The 22,445-nt window shown below is 39.4% G+C and overlaps 2 protein-coding genes across 2 annotated transcripts; both read right to left on the bottom strand.

Annotated features, from left to right (window-relative positions):
- Window positions 1-2,148: 2,148 nt before the first annotated feature.
- Window positions 2,149-7,198, bottom strand: igbp1 (immunoglobulin (CD79A) binding protein 1). The gene is made up of 3 exons (XM_028416835.1): window positions 6,702-7,198; window positions 4,977-5,309; window positions 2,149-2,729 (listed from the first exon to the last, which is right to left on the bottom strand). The coding sequence occupies exons 1-3, from the start codon at window positions 7,167-7,169 to the stop codon at window positions 2,457-2,459; spliced, it is 1,074 nt and encodes a 357-aa protein (XP_028272636.1). The 5' UTR covers window positions 7,170-7,198; the 3' UTR covers window positions 2,149-2,456.
- Window positions 7,199-7,951: 753 nt separating this feature from the next.
- Window positions 7,952-21,428, bottom strand: magt1 (magnesium transporter 1). Its single transcript, XM_028416505.1, has 10 exons — window positions 21,226-21,428; window positions 19,605-19,774; window positions 19,411-19,528; window positions 15,923-16,063; window positions 15,671-15,811; window positions 15,203-15,292; window positions 11,382-11,445; window positions 9,085-9,159; window positions 8,761-8,851; window positions 7,952-8,681 (listed from the first exon to the last, which is right to left on the bottom strand). Exons 1-10 carry the CDS (start codon window positions 21,340-21,342, stop codon window positions 8,666-8,668), a joined length of 1,023 nt encoding a protein of 340 aa, XP_028272306.1. The 5' UTR covers window positions 21,343-21,428; the 3' UTR covers window positions 7,952-8,665.
- Between the last annotated feature and the right edge of the window lie 1,017 nt (window positions 21,429-22,445).

The raw sequence follows: 22,445 nt of genomic DNA, 5'->3' as shown, positions 1-22,445 counted from the left end.
ACTTCCTTCCGAACTTTCAAAATAAAGCTCAAGCGAACACTCACACAATCCCAGACTTTAAATTAACAGTCACTACACCTTTATATGTTTTCTTAAATGATTTGCTAGATATAGGTAATCCTAAACACTTTTAAATAAAATAGATAAAGATATGATTGATCCACTGAGGTGTATTTTTCAGGGTTCGAACAGCGGTTTGCGGTCAGCTGACCTAGAGTTGGTGTTCAGAAGAACGTCATTGCTCACCTTGAGTGCAGTCTCAGTGCCGAAAATCCTGAAAATTGTTAAAGCAGTTGTTCAGTGTTATAAAGCTGCTTCCTGTAAACTACTTACTGCTGTCTCAGCAGCTGTCCTTGCTCTGCTGTAAAGATGCATGGGGAGTGTTCATGTTGGTGTCACCCTGCAGCTGTTGTTGTTCACCCTGCAGCTGTTGTTGTTCACCCTGCAGCTGTTGTTCACCCTGCAGCTGCTGTTCACCCTGCAGCTGTTGTTCACCCTGCAGCTGCTGTTCACCCTGCAGCTGTTGTTCACCCTGCAGCTGCTGTTCACCCTGCAGCTGTTGTTCACCCTGCAGCTGCTGTTCACCCTGCAGCAGCTGTTGTTCACCCTGCAGCTGCTGTTCACCCTGCAGCAGCTGTTGTTCACCCTGCAGCTGCTGTTCACCCTGCAGCTGAGGAGCGGATGAAACAGGGCGTTGTTGTCACTCCATGGTTTGTGTTCACTCTGCAGTGGAGCCTTAGGCTGAGAGGGAGGTAAAAAGGGTTGTAGTGCGTCAGAGAGTGGAGAAAACGATCTCTTAGCCGCCTCAGTCCACGTCCATTTGGGTGAGGGTCCTTTCCTTTAAGGCCATGTATTCAGTGCGAGCAGGCGACTGAATAAATCCTAATCAATGTTTGAGAGCGGACCGCTGATGAATGATTGTACTTCCAGTTTATTAAGTGTCTCTAAAGTTAAAGTTTAGAGAAACTTTTTTTCAAAAGTTCTGCTTCGCTCTCTCTTGTATGTGGTTTGACTCGACCTATGGGAAAACTCCAGTAGGCAGTGACCGTGGCACCAGGAAAACTGCAGGCGAGGATCCTGTCATTGTTCATAGCACCGCCTCCAAGCAAGAGGACTGACCATAAGAACTTAGCACACCTTCAGTTGGCTTAAATTCTCTTCTTGAACTGGAAAAAAATGTAACTATGGCAACGATGGAGAGAGAATTGTGGCACAATATTTTGTCAATGCAAAAAAACACTCATAATATCAGGGGTAAAAACTGGAGCAATTGTACTGCACCTAAACCCTGGGGTGGTGCTGGATGACAAGTTGGACTGGTCTATGAACACTGACCACTTCTACAGGAAGGACCTGAGACGCCCTCTATAGACACAGGCTGCAGGTGTCTGGACTTCCAGAAGTCTATCAACCTCCCCTTTGTAAATAGCATGAACATTATTTCATACTATCAGGTGAAAACCTGGAGAGCTCCGGTTCTTATTGGCTCTGGCACCTAGTAGTAAATATATGCTTTTCCTGTAATGATTGACTTGTAGATTTTTCTGACTTTATGTAAGTGTCAAAAAAGACATCAGTATCTCGTGTACTTGTGACATAAAGGGTTTTAAAAGACATTTAGCCTTGAACAAAAAAAGCGTTCTGGATGAAATTGTGTTTCTCTACTGTACTGTATGTATGTGTATGAGTTCATGAAATACTAGAAATTCCACTCAAAAGGACTTAGTGATCCAGAGTGGTCTTTCCCCTTGCATGTTCTTTAAAGATAAAATCTCACCAGGTTAAATCTGTGCACAGCAGAGATCAGAATTGACAGGACAACCTGCTTACAGGACTTTGAGGTCCTTTAAGAATATGAAAGAATGAATATGAGTCTATGCAATGTTGGACTGGGAAATGTATATTATATATGTAATAACAAGTTTGTTACCAAGAGTTTGCTGTTTACACCTGGCACCACTAATTGGTAAATGTTTCATGAAGTATACAATAAATAACAGTAAACTGTAATTCTGGTAAAGTTGATCCTAGTAAGATCAGACATAACTGTGGAAATCTCAAACCCTGATTCTTATTAAACCAACTGGATGGAGCCATCAACAAGTCTACAAACATAAATTCTGCTATAGAAATTCACTACACAATGACTTTCTTGCTGAATGGCAATAGTCTTTATTTTCCAATGGCAGAATGAGTCCAATAAACAATGCAGCACACATACTGGCACTATGGTTACAGCCCAGTTAAATGATTTTTTAAGACTCAAAAACACGACATTGTAGAGAACTGAACTGAAAACGACAAAACAATTGTAACTTGAGTAAAGCTGTTGCCTACTTGCAGACAACCAAACTTGATGGTGCTGCAACGTCTCAGACGTTCATCAGAAGTGAAGAACGCCCACTTCCTTAATTGAATGAAAAGAATAGGGGTGACTCGGCACACTTTGAAACAAGTTACCCCATGTTTTGGCGGTTTCCATAACCTCTACGGTGAGTGTCTTTCCAGTCATCCCAGTTTCTGGCTTTCAGCAGAGCATCCTCTGTATCATTTTCAGCATCCTTCTCTTTCTTTTCTTCATCCCTTTCATTTACATCAGTGTCATCCTCCAGAGCGACTCTTCTGGGTATACCCTGATCAGGCAGGGCTCCTTGTTTCCTATGCTGTTCATACCAGTCGTCTACTGTCATGGTGGGAAGGCTAGGGTAACCAGCCCCAAACACCTGAGCCTGTGGATGAAGCAAACTTTTATCAACACATGGTGGAACTTGAACAGGTGTTAGACGAAGTGTAGAAAACTCTAAAGACAGTACTTTGCATTAAAACTAATAAAGAACAAAGGACTAAGTACCAAGTGTATCAAAGTCAACCCAAAATGTGTTTTTAACACCCAAAATAAACACAACAGTTGACAAGGAAATTCAGACCGTAGTAGTGTAAAAGAGGGGAATACAGGCGGTGCTTGGTTCATTCAGACACAGGGAAAGGATGAGGACAAAGAGGAGACATGGAGGAAGCTTGGAGAGCAAAAAAATCTCACAATAAACCAAAGAAAGAATTTCATATTAATTATTTAATTTGCTGTTGTGTGTCATTGTTGTGTCATACAGTACATCAGGTCATCCATAATCGGTATTGTGAGATGACACACAAAAATGTTTTCATGTAAGGTATGATAGGGTGATATTATGATAATCATTTTTCACTCTGTTATATTGCAGCCATTTGAAATATCACATGGGCCTCAGTATTTAGACCCTTTGCTGTGACACTTATATATTGAACTCAGGTGCGTCCATTTCTTCTGATCATCCTTCAGATGGTTCTACACCTTCATTTGAGTCCAGCTGTGTTTGATGATACTGATTGGACTTGATTAGGAAAGACACACACCTGTCTATATAAGGCCTTACAGCTCACAGTGCATGTTAGAACAGATGAGAATCATGAGGTCAAAGGAACTGCCTGAAGAGCTCAGAGACAGAATTCTGGCAAGGCACAGATCTGACCAAGGTTACAAAACAATTCTGCTGCACTTAAGGTCCCTAAGAGCACAGTGGCCTCCATAATCCTTAAATGGAAGATGTTTGGGATGACCAGAACCCTTCCTAGAGTTGGCTGTCCGGCCAAACTGAGCTATCAGGGGAGTAAAGCCTTGGTGAGAGGGGTAAAGAAGACCCTAAAGATCACTGTGGCTGAGCTCCAGGGATGCAGTCGGGATGTGGGGGAAAGTTGTTGAAAGTCAATCATCACTGCAGCCCGACAGAACTTTCTCCTCAGTGCAAGACACGTGAAAGCCCGCATGGGGTTGGTAAAAAAAAAAACACCTAAAGGACTCCAAGATGGTGAGAAATAAGATTCTCTGGTCTGATGAGAACAAGATAGATCTTTTTGGCCTTAAATTAAAGCGGTATGTGCGGAGAAACCCAGGCACTGCTCATCACCTGTCCAATACAATCCCAATAGTGCAGCATGGTGGTGGTAGCAGTTATGTCCAGGCTGTACATAAGTCACAGGAGAATATACCAAATCAGGTTTATTATCTTACTTAACCTTTTGTACAAACTAAATAAAAATTGTAAATTGTGTGTAAATTGAGGGTTTGCTGACTGGTCTTTTCTTTAGTTGTTTTTCATATTCCTCATACTCTTTTATATGGTTTGTTCACAATTGATGTAACAGATTTGTGGTTGAACTACTCTTCACGACGATGGTCTTTCGGCACATCTTGCAGGTAACATTATTTTGACTGATGTCAGTCTTGTTGAAACTGAACCATTTAACCAGCTAGAGATGTCTCGGCACTAAATCATCTGCATTTCCTCCACGTGAGACAATGTTGTTATTATGGCTGCCACTGATGCAATATGCCCGCTGATTGGCTTTCAAGGAACGAATCGGATACAGGATATCACCATGTGTTGCATCTTTTTAAAAAAAGACTCATGGCTGTATTAGATCAAAAGAGTGCTTCTACTAAATACTGAGCAAAGGGTCTGAATACTGAAGATCATGTGATATTTCAGTTTTTCTTAAATCTGCAAAAATTTCAACTATTCTGTGTTTTTCTGTCAATATGGTGTGTTGTGTGTGCATTAACAAGGGGGTCTAAATACTTTCCATACCCACTGTACTAATGCCAGGTTCAGTTTGTATCACAGTACAAGAGCCACAGCGGTTTCCTGTGTGTTTGGGGTCCATGGCATTGCATCACACCAAGAGCAACTAAGACTGTAACTTCAGACTGGGAAAGGTCAAACCAGCTAGAATCGGATTGAATGTTTTTAAAGCTGAATACGTCCAGGCTTATTTTCAAATCTAGCTATAACACACACATTGTCCTCTAAACCACTAGGTGGCACAAACCAGATTGTTTAAAGTTTATGAGCAAGCAAAGATCAGCAAACACTGAATAAAGAGAGGGTTTTCAGACCTGCCATACAGTGCAATATGTGTGAAAAGGTTATCAGTCTCACCTGTACAGCCCCTTTGGTAAGGATGAAGGGTTTCATAGGACGCCTGACTGGCAGAGACGACTGCTTAGCAGTGCTCTGCTTCAGAACATCCATCTTTTTGAGTATCTCTTGTTCTTGGTTAATGCTCTCTATTTCTTCCAGACATACAGTGATCCATCTGCGGATGTTTAGCAGGTAAAAATCTCTGGTGACTTCATCATCAGCCTGTCCGCTGTCCACAGCTCTCCTTACATCCGACAATTTTTCCTCCAGCTCCTTCTTCTGACGATACCTCTCAATCTTAGCTTGCCTCTGTGTTGCCATGGTAACCAGGTCTGGCTGGCTGTGGGGAGACTGGCACAAAAACACAAAATTAATGTATTCTGTTCAGGGTGTCCCACGGCGCTTTATAGTTAAGGTGGTCGCCTTGATAACAAACGGCCCCCTGCCTTCCCCTTAAAAAAAAAAGTTCTGCCACATCCCAGCATGCACAGAGTAAAGTAAGGCTGCATTGCAAAGAGGCCGAATAGCGGCATCGGTTGGTTAAATATGTTACTGCGCCATCTATCAACATTATTTTTATTTATTTTAATCAGGAAGATGCTAATCATCCAGCAACTGGCTAGCATACAACAACCTGTTGTCATCGTGAGAAAGACATGTGGAGCTGAGACAATTATTCATCTAAAGTTTAGATTCTAAACTAAACATTTGAATAGAGTCCTGCTTGTCCAAATATTCTGTTTCATTAAGTTTTAATTCGCTTAGTTTCTTATCAAGACCGCTGATGTGTTTGAGCATGGCTTTCTGCTGTTTGACAATTGCACGTGGTGTGACAAAACCTCAAGACATTTAAAAAACATACTACCCTGAGTAGAGGCATCATAAAAACCCACCTGAAACCCCAATGGCATTAGAGTATGACACAACTTTATAACTGCACATGACTCAGTGGGATACACTCCTAATTTATTTATGTTTGATAGGCATCCCGAGGTCTTGGCTGACTTAATCTTTGGGCTCTCTACCATGAGGCCTTGAGTACAGTGAGTGAAGTGTGTTGTACAACTGTCTTTCTTAGACCTATGCTCAGGCTAAATGGGTCTTTCACTGTAGACTGTGTGCTTGGAGTAATAAAGTTCCATGGCCCCCACTACATCCACATGCCATCAAAAACAACAGACGGCAGGTGCATAGATTATCTGATGATGTGACAGAGATGAAGTACAGCTATTTGCATTCATTATATTTGTGCACCAAGCTATACACAATATCAGACTAAATACGAGGTCATGAATTTGTCAGGAGGTGTACCGATCTTTAATCTAAAACTAAACCTGCTGAGATCTAATACGAGAATTCGGTGTTAAATGCTAATCTCAGGACGGTAAGTATTTGATGTAACCCGTTTTGAGTGAATACTTGTTATGATTTTAAACTTTACTGGACTACCAATATAGTGAAGCTAGTATATTAGAAATAAAGGAATTGATTAATGATGTGGTTTACCACCTACGTAGTTATAGCGAGAGGTGCTCAACGTCATCAAGTACGCTCCCGTTTTAACCCTTTCCACCCCACAGCCCCCTTACAATCCGCCAGGAGTGTGTAAACCACCAAGCACACTAGTCCGTGCCCACTCTCATTAGCGGCTGGCATGTAGCCGCAGGAAAGAAAACATCTTTGAAGCATTACTTCGAAATCATTGCTAGTCGTTACGTTAGAGCTGTTAGCTTAACCACCTACCTTAGTTTTAGACCTTTCGTGTTCTGACGCATCGTCGTTTTCACTGGCGGATTTTGGCAGTTCAAACTGTGATACGTCATACTGCTTACATCTCAATAGGAAATCCATAAAGTACACACGGGCTGTGTTGACAATGTCCAGTCGTGTGTCCTGGCTGGTCTGCTTCAGGGTCAGTGCTCCTAGCAGAGCGGGCAGCAGCAGGTATTTCAGGTCTGCCGTGGCTATCTCCTCTAGCTCTTCGTTGCGGCTGAAAAGATTGAGCTCAGCGATCATTTTGGACGCTTCCATTAACATGTTAATACCTTCTTTGACTTTGAGCTGGACAGCCCTGGAACCGAGGGGCTCGTCTGTACCATCTATTTTCTCAAATATCTTCCAACCACGATCCAGCAAGTCGGATAATTTAGGAGACTCGGTATCAGAACTTACGGACCGCCTCACATCCTGGTTGTTGTCACGTTCAGCCATCTTGTTATGTTTTTCGTCACGCGACTTCTTCGTCGTACATCATGTAGGTCGATGCTCGTTCAAGGAATACTACTGCCCACTATAGGTAAAACATTAAAATAACTCAACGTTCAGTGTAATACGGAAGCGCTGACCTGCCACAGTAGAAAAAAAATTAAATCACTGTCTCGTTATTATGTCATATTATCTCGTTATAACGTCATATTATCTCGTTATAACGTCATAAGACGCTATCTCGTTATGACGACATACATTTTATTGCTGTAATAAAAAATGAACTGTTTATAAGTAGCCCAACCTAACCAGTTTGCTGCTCACATCGGAAAATGCCTAATTTACAAGATTTAATTATTCTATTTCATTTCAATTATTCTATTTCATCCTTGGATTAAGACATGGGGAGATTCTGCCTCAAGCCCAGCAAAATCCCCTCATGTGTTTGTGGCAATAACTGCCAAATTGACCCTGATGGCTCATGTGATGATGATCTGCCCATGTGCCCCTTGTCAAACACCTAGTATACATTTACATTAACTCTGAGGTGTCCAAGTCTTCTGACACAACCTAGCCAGTTGTTGACACTGCAGAAAAATGTCTTTAAAGGCCCTGGGGCTCTTTTTGATCATTGGAGGCAAAGCAACTTTGGCACTAATATTACATGTGAGTGGCAGAAGTATGTAAATGAGCTGAGCTTCTGGGGAACTCCCAAAACACTATAGTTGATTCACAGAAACTGAATTAGCCTTTGTGTTTGTAAAGAACAGCAGATCAGTGAGAACATGTTAGGAAATCAGAGACATACCAAAGCATTGTTTTATTACATAGATCTCACAAGCAAATGCAACTCATCAACAAAATGTAAAAACAACATCAACAACATTTCTAAAAGATACTGTATGTATCACAGAAAGGCACATAATCACTGCCTCAGCAGTCTGCTGGAAAGACATTTTCTTCCTTCTTTGTTTAACTTTGTTTTATATTATTCACTTTGTCACTGTAAATGTCTTTATACTTTTGAAAAAATGTGAAAATAGAACAACATTTCAAAAATGCTCCTTTTCTGCAAATGTGTTAATATCTTTTAAAGATTGGCTACTTTGAAGGGAAGATTTTATCATCACTTTATAAAATTAATACATACTGCTCAGAAATTATAAACCAGGAGACTACACATTAAGCCTGACATGGAACGCTACAGGGCTCTATAAGGCATGATTATTAAATTGCTTAAATCCTGGAAGCCTTTTGAATGGTTGGCACATAGTTCAAAATACACAGTGACAATGGCTCTCTAGTTATCAGCATTTGTTTCTTGTTGAGACTTTGTTAAAAGGCACTTTGCATTTACACACACCATATACTGAAATTATGGCTTAGCAGATATATTACACATTGTAGTTACCATAGACCACACTCTACTTTTTATACTCGATACTTTCGAAAGTGTCCTGTCCTCTTTGATAAGTGTTTTGAAGCTAGAGGCTTCACCAACCTTAGCTCATCAGGAAGCTGTAACAGAGAGAAAATTAGCTATTGCCATATCCAATCACAACAGGTCAAACAAATGAATGAGTCCATCTCTCTATACCTGTATGGGTATCCATGGTACTTTGCTCTGAAAATCGACAGCAGCCAGCTAAAGAACAGCATCACCAGACCAATACCTGCTATGCACATAACTGAAAAAGACACACACATTGTTATATTCACTAAAGGATAATGACTACTTATGAATAACATTTGGGTACACGCAAACACAATGACTCATAGCTGGAAGATCCTGGTATATATTCAGGAAATAAAATAGAACAGGATCAGTTGCTTCTCTTGCATGTGTAAAATGATCTTCATAGTTGCAAACATCTGGATGACAAAATAATGTAGGAAACAAAAATAGTTTGTGAGTTCATACTCTTCCTCTTCCCAATATCCATGTCAGAAGTGGCAGCCTCACACAGCAGCACTATTCCCATGGTAACAGCAGCATCTGACAGTAAGATTAAGGGTCAGACAACAAACGACAACAAACAAGTGCATCATGTCAGCCTACTTGACACTCAAACTCCTACAGTTGTGTTCAAACGTTTGTGAACCTTTAGGAATTTGCTATATTTTCTGCATAAATATGACCCACAACACCAGCTGCTGGTCATACAAAGCCTGAAAATAGAAGAAACCTATTCAAAGAAAAAAAAGAAAAAGAAATACAGGTTACATACAGCTCCTTTAATGGGATGTTGGAGGGTTACCTTACTGCAGAGTATTTTTGTCACATCAATGTGACTTTTACCTCCACTGTCTTTGCACAAATATCACAGTATATGATTTGTACACTTAAAACAAAACTATACAATACTAGTTTGTTACAGTTTTTTTCTTTGATAAAATATTTTCCGCCAAAATCTGTTCTTTTTTTTTTTTTAAACATTTTTAAACATTTTCGTTTTTACCTAAGAAACAAAGATAATTATACAGACCTAAGCACAGAAATGACAAAAAGAAGCATCATTTTATTACTAATACACTTTAACTGTATGTATTATTTTGGAAACCTCAGATTTAAAACATGGTTTGAGCTTCTTTGGCTTTTCAATGCAAGTGAATGTAGAGGTAAATTCGCACTTGTCTTCCTCTTCACTGAGGCATTGAATCTTGGTAAATCACATATTGCGTGTCATCTTCGCTCCCTCCTCTGCCCTTCCTCTCACTTTCTCTTGAATAAAGCAAATATGCAAATAAAGACTAGAAATGAAATTAATATCATTTCAATATCATCTTTTTAAAGAAGAAAAAAAACTGCATGAGTTGTGTGCTTTCAGTCAAAGATTCTAGATGATTTGTTGTTTTAAAACAGTTGACTAAAGAATCTTTACCCTTTTTGTCTGTTTTTAGAGCAAGACCCCTGATGAAACGAGTGCAGAAATGGAAAAGATGGTCATTGGCATCTATGTGATCAAACATCCAGATGCAAATGCTGATCAGGCATAATAGTTGAACATGTGCAGGTGTGTGAGGGACTCAAAGATGTTGCCAATGCTTGTGCCCTACTATTTGTTATCATCTATGACCTGAACCTGATGGAGCTCAATTCACACTGCTGGACTGATTGCTGCCAATTGCAGCATTGTTGTTAGCCTGTGTTAACCTGGAGGCTATATAATGTGTGTGTTCCTCTCACCTGAGCTGTGGTACCTGTTTTTGCTGTTTTACCTGGCAAAGCCCGTTTTGAAGAGCTGTTGACACTAAATAAAAGTGTTGTTTTTAAGAGCTTTTTATATACATTATTGGTCACTCAATGGACAAAATATACTTATTTAAGACCAACTTAACTACATCAAGATAATCTTATTTAATAATCTTGTATTACTTTAGGGTATATTTATATTATTCACTGAACTTAACCATATCCTATAAGTTTAATGTAAGCGTTAAAAAAAGCAATCCAGTTAAGTGGCAGTTACTGTTGTAAAATATACTTAAATGTATAGTGTAGATCAAATGTAATTAATTTTATTAACACCTACTTCACAGAGTTACATGGAGATTTTTTTCTTTGAGTTCAGCCAATAAGTGGCGCTCGGTCAAAGACTGAATGTTGTTGCATAGATGTATGTATGTAGCGCCGTACTGGAGCGCTCTGGTCTACTTTAACCCTGATGTATCGCTGTTTACCTTTCTGCCGTCTTTTCATGTGTAACTTGTGTGAAACCTCTCTGTCTGCTTTATAGACTGCAGATTCTCCAGCAATTCAGAGCAATCATTCACATCAGTGTTCAAAGCAATGCTTCAACTGCACAAACAGACTTGCATTTTCTTCAGGAAATGCAAGTCTTTATCTTCAACGTAAGTGGTTATTCACTGCCACTTATTCTTTCTTGAGAAAAGGCCAGGATAACCAGGAACACCTATGTAGGCATGTGTTTAAACCCTTTCAGGGGACACCTCCAACAGAACTGGTCATAAGCCTTCTCCAAATCTATCAAATCCCAAAAAGGCTTCAAATATACTAAATGGTTGTTTCTACAGAGGGCTTTGAGATAACGTGTTGACGATAGACACATAAGAGGTTCACATATTGGAAAGGTCAGAATGGTTGGCTTACCTGTTTAGTGTTGCTTGAGCTTCCTCTATTTGACTTTAAATGTGTTAACATAAATACTTTTTACTAATCTGTGAATACTAGGTAAATAGGTGCGTGCTTAAGGATACTGAAGAGTAGGATGATGTGCGTCTCTGCAACAAACTGGGCCTGACTGCTGCCATGGATGTAACTCTGAAAAGATACATCAGCAAACATTAATGTTCAACATTTCAATGAAGATTCTCTGTCATTCATGTAATTTTTCTTGAAGACGTTTCGCAGCTCCAAAGCAGCTTCATCAGTTCAAACTGTTTTGGTGGTTTGGTTAATATGTAGTTGAGGACCTCAGAGGGTGGATCTCTGTAAAACTCGCATGACTATTTTAGCTCCCTCCAGTTTGAATCACGACCAAAATCGTTCTTATCACACACAGGCATGATAAGTACAACTATAGCTGTAAATGGCCTAAATCGTATCTGTGTTGGTTATTCTCACTGTCAGTTCAGGTCTGTCTAACGACTGGCCAATGGCTGTGAGACTGCTGGGAAACTGTGGTAGGGCTGAATGACCTATTATTTTTAGTGTAAGTAAGTATGACTTGGAGTGAAACTTCCTGGGAATGGATGAAAGCTGCATTGTATGTGGTAGAAATATCATGGCTAAGTCCACCACCTATGTTAAGGGAAGGTTTTTCCTGCTTAACATACATGGCTTTAAACCACCTGTCCTCTCTGTCTAAAGTGTGTACATATGATCATTCTGTTTTCCTTCTACACTGGTGGGTATAGTTTGTGATTGACTGCAATATAGCCTGTGTTCACAAGGGCATCACCTAAAAAAGTCCTCCTGTGATAGTATACAAATGCCTTTTGAAAAACCTCTTCTGATATGACCTGGCACATGTGAATTGCCACGGAATGTGTAGAAGAGGTCTGGACATATTTCACAAACATGCTCCAAAATGTGCTTTTCTATTTACCCAATGTAATTACAAAAGGTGCAGTTGTTGTCACAGACAAATTTTTAATTTGTTTAATTGGTTAAAATAATTATTGAATTGAATTTAACCTGCTACAGACCCATCTCTTTTCTGCCCTGTCTCTCCAAAATATTGCAGCTCACGCATCATTTGGAGTCTTACAATATCCATAGCCAGGTTCTGTCGGGTTTCAGATCTGGACATAGTTGCATCACCGCTACACGGTTGAACAGAATAGGAGACATAGGACTTTCTGAGAGACGCCTGGCCTGGTTCAAAAGTTAATGTTGGGCAATAGTCAGAGGGTCAGATACCAAAAGGCTCAGACAATCTTTTCTGTCTCATGCCATAAGACTGTACATCACCTCATCTCTGTGCCAGAGATAACACGGACTCACTGCTGTAATGGACAGATTTTAACAAGGTTAGGTTTGTAACTTTCAAATTGCACAATGTTGTTCTTGTACTCATATCATATCTATATACTAAATTGCACTTCTTGTTTTCTGTTCTTGTTCAGACTTGTATTTATACCTGCATTACAAATTGCACACTTTTGCTTCTGCACCTATGTTTATTTTTTTTATTGTGCTGTAAATAATGTTTATATTGTTTATTACTGCATAATGGGTCCTACATTATTTAATGTATACGTTAATGAGTCAAATGGTACGTTTAATTCAATTTAATTCAATTTTTTGAGCAAGCACTCAAAAACAGACAGTGGCAGTTTCTTCCTTTAAAACAGGAAGAAACTTTAAGCAGGACCCTGCTTATAAAGGGGGGCACTCCTGCTTATGGCTAGCCAGATAGAGGAAGGGAAGAAAATGTAGATTGGACAGAGAGGATGAAATAGAGAGAGGACAGACATGTAGCCAACAGTCAATACAAGAGTTGTCCCTGGTGGCCTCAAGACTAACCGTGATGTTTCTGTCCACTGCGTTTAATAGTTCGTTGGGTCTTAATTTGAATCTGAACCAGCAAGTGTGAGTGGTTCCAGAAAGGAACTCAGGGCTCTATTCTCTACACCTTCATGTCGATGTTGGTCACTGTTTGAGACCATTGACAGTAAAAACTATGGACAGAGCTTCCGTGACGTCACCCGTTTGTTTCTGAAGAGCCGTTCTGAGGCTCGGTGGGAGGTTCCAGGACGTTGATGACCGCCGCCATGTTGGCAGCGTCACGTCCACCAAAACTCCAAATATGGACAAAGAGGGGGAGCACGAGCGGGGTTTAGGGGGGCGGGCGATCGTGGAAGCAGGAAACTCACGCTGTGATACGTCAACTGTCTGTCACTCAAGCGGCAACGCCCATAATTAATGCGTAATTTTAAGTCGGAATACAATTGAAACTAGTGAGTTGTAAAAAAATTCACCCCCCCTACAATTGACACTAGAAGGGAACCACTAGAAGGGAATCACTCTGGTCTCATCTGAGACTCATCTCTCTGGTCTCATCTGAGACCAGAGTGGTTTTTTGTACCAGGCCGTAAACATGTTAATTTCTGCTGTGAAGTCGGCCATTTTAACATGGGAGTCTATGGGAAATTACTCGCTTCTGGAGCCAGCCCCCAGCAGCTGCGGCGTGAATTACAAGTTTTGACACTTCCACATGGGCTTCAAGTCTGAGCCCTGAAGGTTGCCGCTTGTTTGAGACACAGGTGACCCCTGGGGCAGCCATGGTACTGTCTGCAAAACTTCCCATCGCTTGGAAATAGGTGGGGGTCAGGCAGAGTTCCAGTAGGTCACAGATATGGTCAGGGGTGGCGTTTGTTCTTTTCACGAGTGTACTGTTTTGTAAGAGGCTTATCTTTATCATCCCTATGGCCTTCTTGGACTTCACAAAGGACAGAAACCTCAATATCAACACAGACCAGTACTTATTCTTTGATTCCTACCACCCCCTGAAACAACAAGCTGGTAGTCATTGGAACCCTACAAAACAAAGCACAAACGGTACCCACCAGCTCAGAGAGAAAACAGAGGGAACATCATATTAGCTCCCATGCAGTCTCACAGCCGTTAGCCAGTCATTGAACAGACCTGAGCCTCAACAAGCAGTCGGTTTAACCAACATAGCTAAATACTGAGCCATTTACAGCTATAGTCATGTGAGTTTCAGTGTTTGACCGACTAAGGTCCTCCATCACATACAAACCTGTTTCCCCAACAAACAGAACTGATGAAGCTGCTTGGAGGAGCAGAGAAACATCTTCAAGAAAACTCTACAAGTCCAGTTGCTTTGGATTAATTGTGTACTATAGGTGCAGAGAAGCTAGGCTTCCTCTTTCTCTTACACAGCTCACCCCAACTCTGACATTTAGAGCATTTAAAGGCCATATTATTATATTATTATATTATTATAAGATTAAGATTAAGAAACCTTTATTAGTCCCACAATGGGGAAATTGCATTTTCGCAACAGCTGATACAGACAGCAAAGGATAAGTTAAGAAAAGATATATACAATATAAAATAAACTACCAATAAAATATAGAATAGAATAGAATAGAATAGAATCAAAAAACAGTTTACATATTAACAGTTATTGCACAGGTGAGTGGAGGTAGAAGGGGTCTGTAAGAAAAATTATCATATTCTTGGTGCAACAATCTATTTTAGGAAACAATGCAGCTGATGACAATTATGCCACTTTCAGATGTCACTGTTTGATTGATTGGGGCTTAAAAACCTAATCAACTGAAATAGCTATACTGAAAGAGTATGGGCAACGGCTACCCGATTGTCATGCTAGATAGCTCAGCAAAGCAAAACTTCTTGGTGGGCAGTATACAAAGTTAGGTCATTTTTGTGTGTGAATCTTATTAACTTTGTCACCTACATTTCTTTAACATGTGGGGAAACAATGGAGAAATACGAAAAATGTGCTTTGCTTAACCTTATTCATAAAAATGGAATGTACACACAACCTGCTTGTTATTATTAAAGAATTATGTTTTGTCTATCTTACTACTTGTCCTGTGCTGGGGTTCTTGTGGGCATATGGTGGTCCTCTGATATGATTCCACATCTGCCCTGAAGTCATGATCAGGACAAAGCACTGAAAAATATAGGCAAAGAAAAATGCTTTTTTAGTACAAAGGTCAATGTTTTTTGTACAGGAAAACATGCAAGATTGCAATACACGAGTACATTACACAATACACAAGTAAATGTTTATCATTAAAAGCCCTAATAAAAATTCCAGCAAGTGTTTCTGATAAGGAAAGTGAATATGTATAGTTCATTTTAAAAGAACAAATGAAAAAGTAAAAAACAACCAGCTTTCAGTAAACTTTGGCAGATCAAATTTCTGTTCTGTTCTGATTTACTTCAATCAAAAAGACAAAAGAATGCTTTAAATAGAGGGCAGTTGCCTTTTGCAGAGATAAATAAAACATCTGTCATTTTGTAAAATGTAGCTGTTAAACGTTTATACCAATGAAGAAAAGCCCCAGACATTCTTATTAAAGAGAAACTCCAAATTATGTCTTCGTAGATATGCCAGTCCTCCAATCACAGACAGGAGGAACCCCAGCATAAGAGGCCCTGCATAGTTGGGAGGACGAATAACACGGATCTGGAACACACATATGTTACAATAATCAGACACTCCCGTTATGGCAGTTATTACATTTGATCAAAATTAATTTTCAGCATAACAAAAACAGTGATTGAGCTCTGTATGTACCTGTACATCAGTCCTGTCAGCCACCCATCGAGCCAGTTGCTCAGCTGCAAAACCTCTGACCTGCAGCTCGTAGGTATCAGACCTGCGAGGTTTTCCTTTAGATGGGAAGTGGAGGAAAGTCGGTGCAGAATTCATATTTAGCTAAAAACAAATGAAAACATGTTATATCAAACACTATCTTATTGCACCTAAATCCCGGTGCAGCCCAAACCAAGAAGACATTGCTGACCAGAAAATTCAATTAAAGTCAAATCCAAGGTTATACACTAAGATTTAATTCAGGAAAGACCAGAGGATGTAAATATTGCTCACTAGTCACCAACTGTAACTACACAGTCGTATTATTTTTTTGTTTTTTATATGACTTCAGGGGTTATTCATAATGTCATGGTAAACATCAACATAAAGTGTTTCTTAAAGTTTCTCAGAATTGCAAATAAAGATCTGCAAACTGCTGCAAGAATGTTTGCAAAAAGAACTGAAACCTTAAAACTTGGGTTTTGAAAGAATGAACCATTATTGTAAAACTTCAGTGGATGTAGTTTTGCATGTGTACTTTAGGGCTAATTTTACAACACCCACTTTTCAGACTTTTGCCCACACAGATGCAAGCTTGTGCATATACAATTTTTGCCAGGGTTTTAATCGCAGGTTTGATTTTAAACCTTCAAAGAGACATCTAACAAACTGAAAAAGCCTGCTCCCCAGAAGAAGGACATTTGCTAACTAAACAGTGCTGAAGTAATGAAAACCATTCAGCTGTGTTACAATCCTAAGCTAACTTTACAAAAACAGCTAATACTAACAAATACCTATTAAGTCAGTTCACTACCAAAACAAAAAAAACAAATAAAGAGAAACATTACACGGACATTACTTACTTGGACCCCAAAATCCAGATCCGACAGGGTTTTGCAAGGTTGCAAAACTACTAAAGCAAATTCAACAATTCCTCCTGAATTCTGCACAGCCTTGCAATTTTAACCAATCACCACAACATTTACCCACAAAAATAACTTGACTGCGAGAAGCAGTATCCAAGCATTCTGCAGTGACTGGCCCTATTGTAATTGGTTTAAACACTACTCGGCCAAAAGAGGAGCAAATTTGAGGGCCTGGACATATTAAAAAAGTCACCAAACTCCCCAAAATTGAATATTGAATATTTGAAAAAAAAAATTTGAAAAGTGTTGGCTCTTATTGCCTTAAAGGTCAGGTAGGAGATTTCATTCTGATGCACTTTGTTAAATTAGTGTAACTTCTCTTTACATTCCGATAGCAACCGATTAGTTCAGCAGTTTCTCATTAAAACGAAGAATATGAATCATCTGAAGCTATAAAACACTAAAAACATCAGCCAATCCTCCGGGTGGACCCTGCGCGGAGTATTGGCTGGTTGTCACTCTCTTCCTGCTCTGTGCACCAGAGAGGTACGTGCATGATGGCCGAAGTCACAGACCGCAGCTCGTCTTAAGGTGATGCGCGTCTATGTGGTTGGAGGCGTGGCTTCAGGGTGAGCTCCGAGAGAAAGGGGCGTGTGTTTACTTTCGAAATCTCCTACCCTTAAAGGACAGAAAGTTATTAAAAGCTTTGGTCTGAGTTACACTGTCCAGCTGTGGCGCCACCATGAATTTAAACCTTTGCCATCACAGTTTTGATAAGGGTCCGGGTCTAAACGGACAGATATGTCACCTATTGGCAGTAGGTATTATGTTTTTGACGATTTAACATTTCCATAGGCCTACGTCGTATTTTAATGAACTCCTCTCATGCCTGGTTTACAATGTGGCATTTTGGGCTGTCCCAGATGAAACACACCCATCGTAAAAGAAACGTAGAGATATCTTTGCTCATGGTTCTAAAACGGTGGTCTTACGACACATCGTGAGAGAGGTTCCACAACGACCACTGTCAGTGTCTTGTGACCAAAAATAACCTGAGATACATTTCTATCGGTGTCAGAAATTTAGGGTCACCATCTCACAGTGTGACAGCTGCTACGACCTGTCACCTGCTTCTTGCACACGTTTTATTGCACCGCAGTCCTGATCCTGGCCCAGAAGCCGTCCCATACGGACCAAACCTACAGGTTACTGTCAGCCACAATAGCAGGTAAAACCTGACAGGTCGCTCTTTTAACCGGCGCAGCTTTCATTGACTTTACGATAGTGGTTTGAGGAAACGCAGACAAATTGCATGCGAGTTTATCGATGCCACGTGTCTCAGCCAATCAAGTCTGGACATTCCAGGAAGTAAATTGTGCAACTCTACAAAGCAGACGGAGAGGCGAATTTCACACAAGTTACACATGAAAAGATGGCAGAAAGGTAAACAGCGATCCATCGAGGGTAAAGTAGAGCAGAACGGTCCAGTATGGCGTTCTGGCACCCAGATAAATAATGCGTTCGGAAAACGATTAAATAGTCCCACAGCAATGTTTAGCAAATTCAATAAATCAACTAAGTCAACCACCCCTCCCCTCTCTCCTTCCCTCTGTGCTCTCACCACTTTGTTCTGCCATACCTGTGCATTACTAAGATTGTTTTGAACAAAAACTTGACAGATGGCCACGGTATGCCCTCCTTGTGAATTTGTAACTAAAAATGCTAATAAATAAATATGATCTTTATGAAGTATGAAGGGAGAAATACCCTAACGATAGAATTTATAGATGGAGTTACTGGCTTGTGACAGGATCACCTGTGAGTGGAGAGAAGAGCCCCGAGTTCCTTTTCTGGAACCATCCCCACCCACTGGTTTAGATATGTGGATGACACCTGGGTCAAATCAAGACCCATGAGGTGGAACGTTCACAGAACACATTAACGCAGTGGACAACAAGATCAAGTTCACTCGGGAGGACACCAAGACCAACAATCTGGCTTTTTTGGACTGCACAGTCCACATTGAGAAAAAGATAAGCCTCAATGTGGAGGTGTACAGGAAACCCGCACACACGGACCACTACCTGCTGTTTGATTCACACTGGAACATATGCTAGGAGTCATCAGGACTCTGCAGCACAGAGCACAAAGTGTACCCACCAGCTCAGAGGGGAAGAAGAACGAGCAACACTACATCAAGGCACTGCTCAAAGCCACAAAAGCCACCAACAAGAAAAAGTACAACAACCGGCTGAGAAAGAACATTGCCATTCCATATATTTCAGGAGTATTAGAGAAAGTCTGCATTTTCAACATCATGACATCCCGGTCAGTACACTCTCATTCTTAGAGCAGAGGATCGACCCACCAACCTCGAAGTTGGGGGCAACCGCCTACCAGCTGAGCCAGTCAAATGCAACATTTCAAGTGCATTTGACTGGCACTGTCGCCTTACTTGCCTGTAACAGAGGTTTAGGTTCTGGTTTGTGTCGCACCTTGAGACTACTGATTGTGTTTATAACACTGCACTGTATTTTGTATGCATTTCCTGAAAAGACAGCAGAATAAAATAAACATAAAATAACCACAAAAAACATGTCTCACCATTTGAAAGACATCTGATCCCTCATCAAAATCAACTGACGCAAAGAAGACTTTGTTAGTAAAGGCAGAGGAATAACGCCAGGAGTTGGCTAACACCTGGAATTCCTCATCAGCTTGCCTGAAAAGAGGCATTACAAATGTAAATAAGAATTACAATAAGAGCAACATACATTACAATTATTACTTCTACTTACCTGCAGACTCCACACTGTCTCTGGGGCTGTAGTGCTGTAAACATGATGACCACTGAGTAATTCCGAGGAGGAGCCTTAACAAAGCGACGAAACTTATCTCCAGTCATTCTGATAACTGATCGCTTAGAGGTCCACTCCATCATCTGGTTTACCTTCTCTGACAGCAGAGTCTACACACAAACACAGACATCAAGACATCTACTAGTACCTCTGGAATAAAAAGACATCTTCATCATTCATCATAATATGATGGCAACTATAAGTTAGGTATGGGTCAGCTAGATACACTGCTCAATGCAATATTTTAATATTCTAATGGCCATTTTGTTAATACATACAGTACTTAGTTTCAAAAGTAGTTCTAAAAGTAAATTTTCCATAGCACATTTATTAAGCTTTTAAATCCAATAAAGGAGTGGTGGAGTGTGAATAGATTGATAGACATAATCGAAAAGCTGAAGTCACTGGTCTGTCCTGATCTGTGTGCTTGGCAATTAACGACAGTGTTTTATTCCCTGAAAACAAAACTTTCTTAAACCAAGACAAGGTGACAGTTTTAAAACTACAGGGCAGTTTGAAACAATGCTGCTACTGTGGAACATTTACATGCATTCTACTATAACCAGTGATCACCAGTCACATTTTTTCCACACATCTTAATGTCCTTCTATTAAAACAAGTAACTGTGCACAGGTCAGGTCATTGCTGCTTGCACCTTTAATTTATGCTGTTTACACTTTTTTGTTTACTTCATTTATCACCACTGCTGCCCTGGGAACAAAACTGACTTCAATACTGTAATACGACAGTGGAGAAATGATACACCTCTGTGCAACACTATGATATTTCATAAACATCTAACCTATGCAATTATGTGCCAGACGGTTGTACAAATCTGCATAACATAAAAAGAAGCCATAATATCTGTAATACATTTGAGGATGAATCTCTCCCCACAAGAATAACATTTAAAACTGTGCAGATGTAAATGTACATACATCATGCCAGATGGCCCTAATATCTAATATGTAAATCTCTGTCACATAAACAAGCCCACAATATGAGGCTGATGTCTCACCACAAAAACAACATTAAAATCTATGCACATATACAACATACTTTGGTTAAACATATATACAACAATAGTAGCCAGTATTAACAAAACTAAAATAATAAGCATAATAATTGTACATTTTGTAAAGACCGGTATTTGTACACTTCAGATAAGGTAAGGTAATGTCAAACTGTAAATTACTTTAAATTTTATTTACTCTATATGTATGTGTATCCAAAATATTAAAGAACAAAATTATTAGGAATCATCCAATGATTGCCAGAATTATAGTCCATTGAATATTAAGTGAAGGCTTGTCAAATGTCGACGCGTCACATTCACACTGGATCATGTCATTATTGTCGTATGTTAGTAGCGCTGTAACTTCAAGGAAAGGCTTCGACTTTATTCACACCGACCCAGTGTGTTGTTGAGCTCCATTAAGTTTACTGTTAGCTTAAATAGCAACCAACCTAGGTAAGGAACTAGACAATAGACAACTCAGAAAAAGTGCAAAACTTAACCCAAAGTTAAGTAACTTTCTTCGAATCACTAAAGCCGTCTTACCTCTTTTTTCTTCTGTGCGCCAGTCGGCTCATGGTAGAAAATAACGTGAAAAAGCAGCAAAATCAAAAGTTTTCTGAACATTCTCCTATACTGTCCGCAATAATCTCCTGGCAGCATCTTATTGGTCTCCTGTCATGAGAGGAGAACAGTTGTTAGGCCTACTTCTTTCCATTTCCGCTTCCGCTTCTTCTTCTTCTTCTGCTGCTGCTGTTAAATGTCGAATTTGAACTGATTTCTGCCGCCTATCACGTTGGAGTCATCTCCACACTGCATTATCACACAAACGGCATTCCGTCTTCTCACGTAGACCTGTCAAAAGCAGTGATTCACTTATTCGCCATGAACGTGGATGGAAGAAGTGCCAAACCAAACCGAAGCCCCTCCGTGAGAGGAGCAATGTAAAGTGGGGATTCCGGGGAAAAATCTATATACTGCCAAGAAGACTTTAAGTGAGGTCTACTTATTAGGAATGAGAGATTAACATTTAACACATTATCACAACGGGTTCTTGTCATTCAGTTATTTTTTATATTATGTATAAATAATCACTAAGTCACTATATATATATATATATATATATACATATATATATATATGTATATATACACATATACATATATATATACATATATATATGTATATATACACATATACATGTATATATATATGTATATATACACATATACATGTATATATATGTATATATACACATATACGTATATATATATATACACATATACATATATATATATATATATATATATACACATATACATATATATATATACACATATATATATATATATACATATACATATATATATATACACATATACATATATATATATACATATATATATATATACACATATACATATATATATATATATATATATATATACACATATACATATATATATATATATATATATATATATATATATATATATATATAGTGTATATACACACAGTGCATCTGGAAAGTCACAGCACTTTACTTTTTCCACATTTTGTCATGTTACAGCCTCATTCCAAATTGTATTAAATAAATCTCTCTATTTTTTTTTTACATTTTTTTGAATTTATTAAAAATAGAAAACTAGGAAATCACATTTACATAAGTATTCACAGCCTTTGGAATGAAGCTCAAAATTGAGCTCAGGTGCATCTTTTTTCCCATCATCCATGAGATGTTTCCACAGCTTAATTGGAGTCCACCT

This window comes from Parambassis ranga, chromosome 10 (assembly GCF_900634625.1).
Source record: "Parambassis ranga chromosome 10, fParRan2.1, whole genome shotgun sequence".
NCBI classification, from domain to species: domain Eukaryota; kingdom Metazoa; phylum Chordata; class Actinopteri; family Ambassidae; genus Parambassis; species Parambassis ranga.
This window is presented reverse-complemented; position numbering and strand designations above follow the sequence as displayed.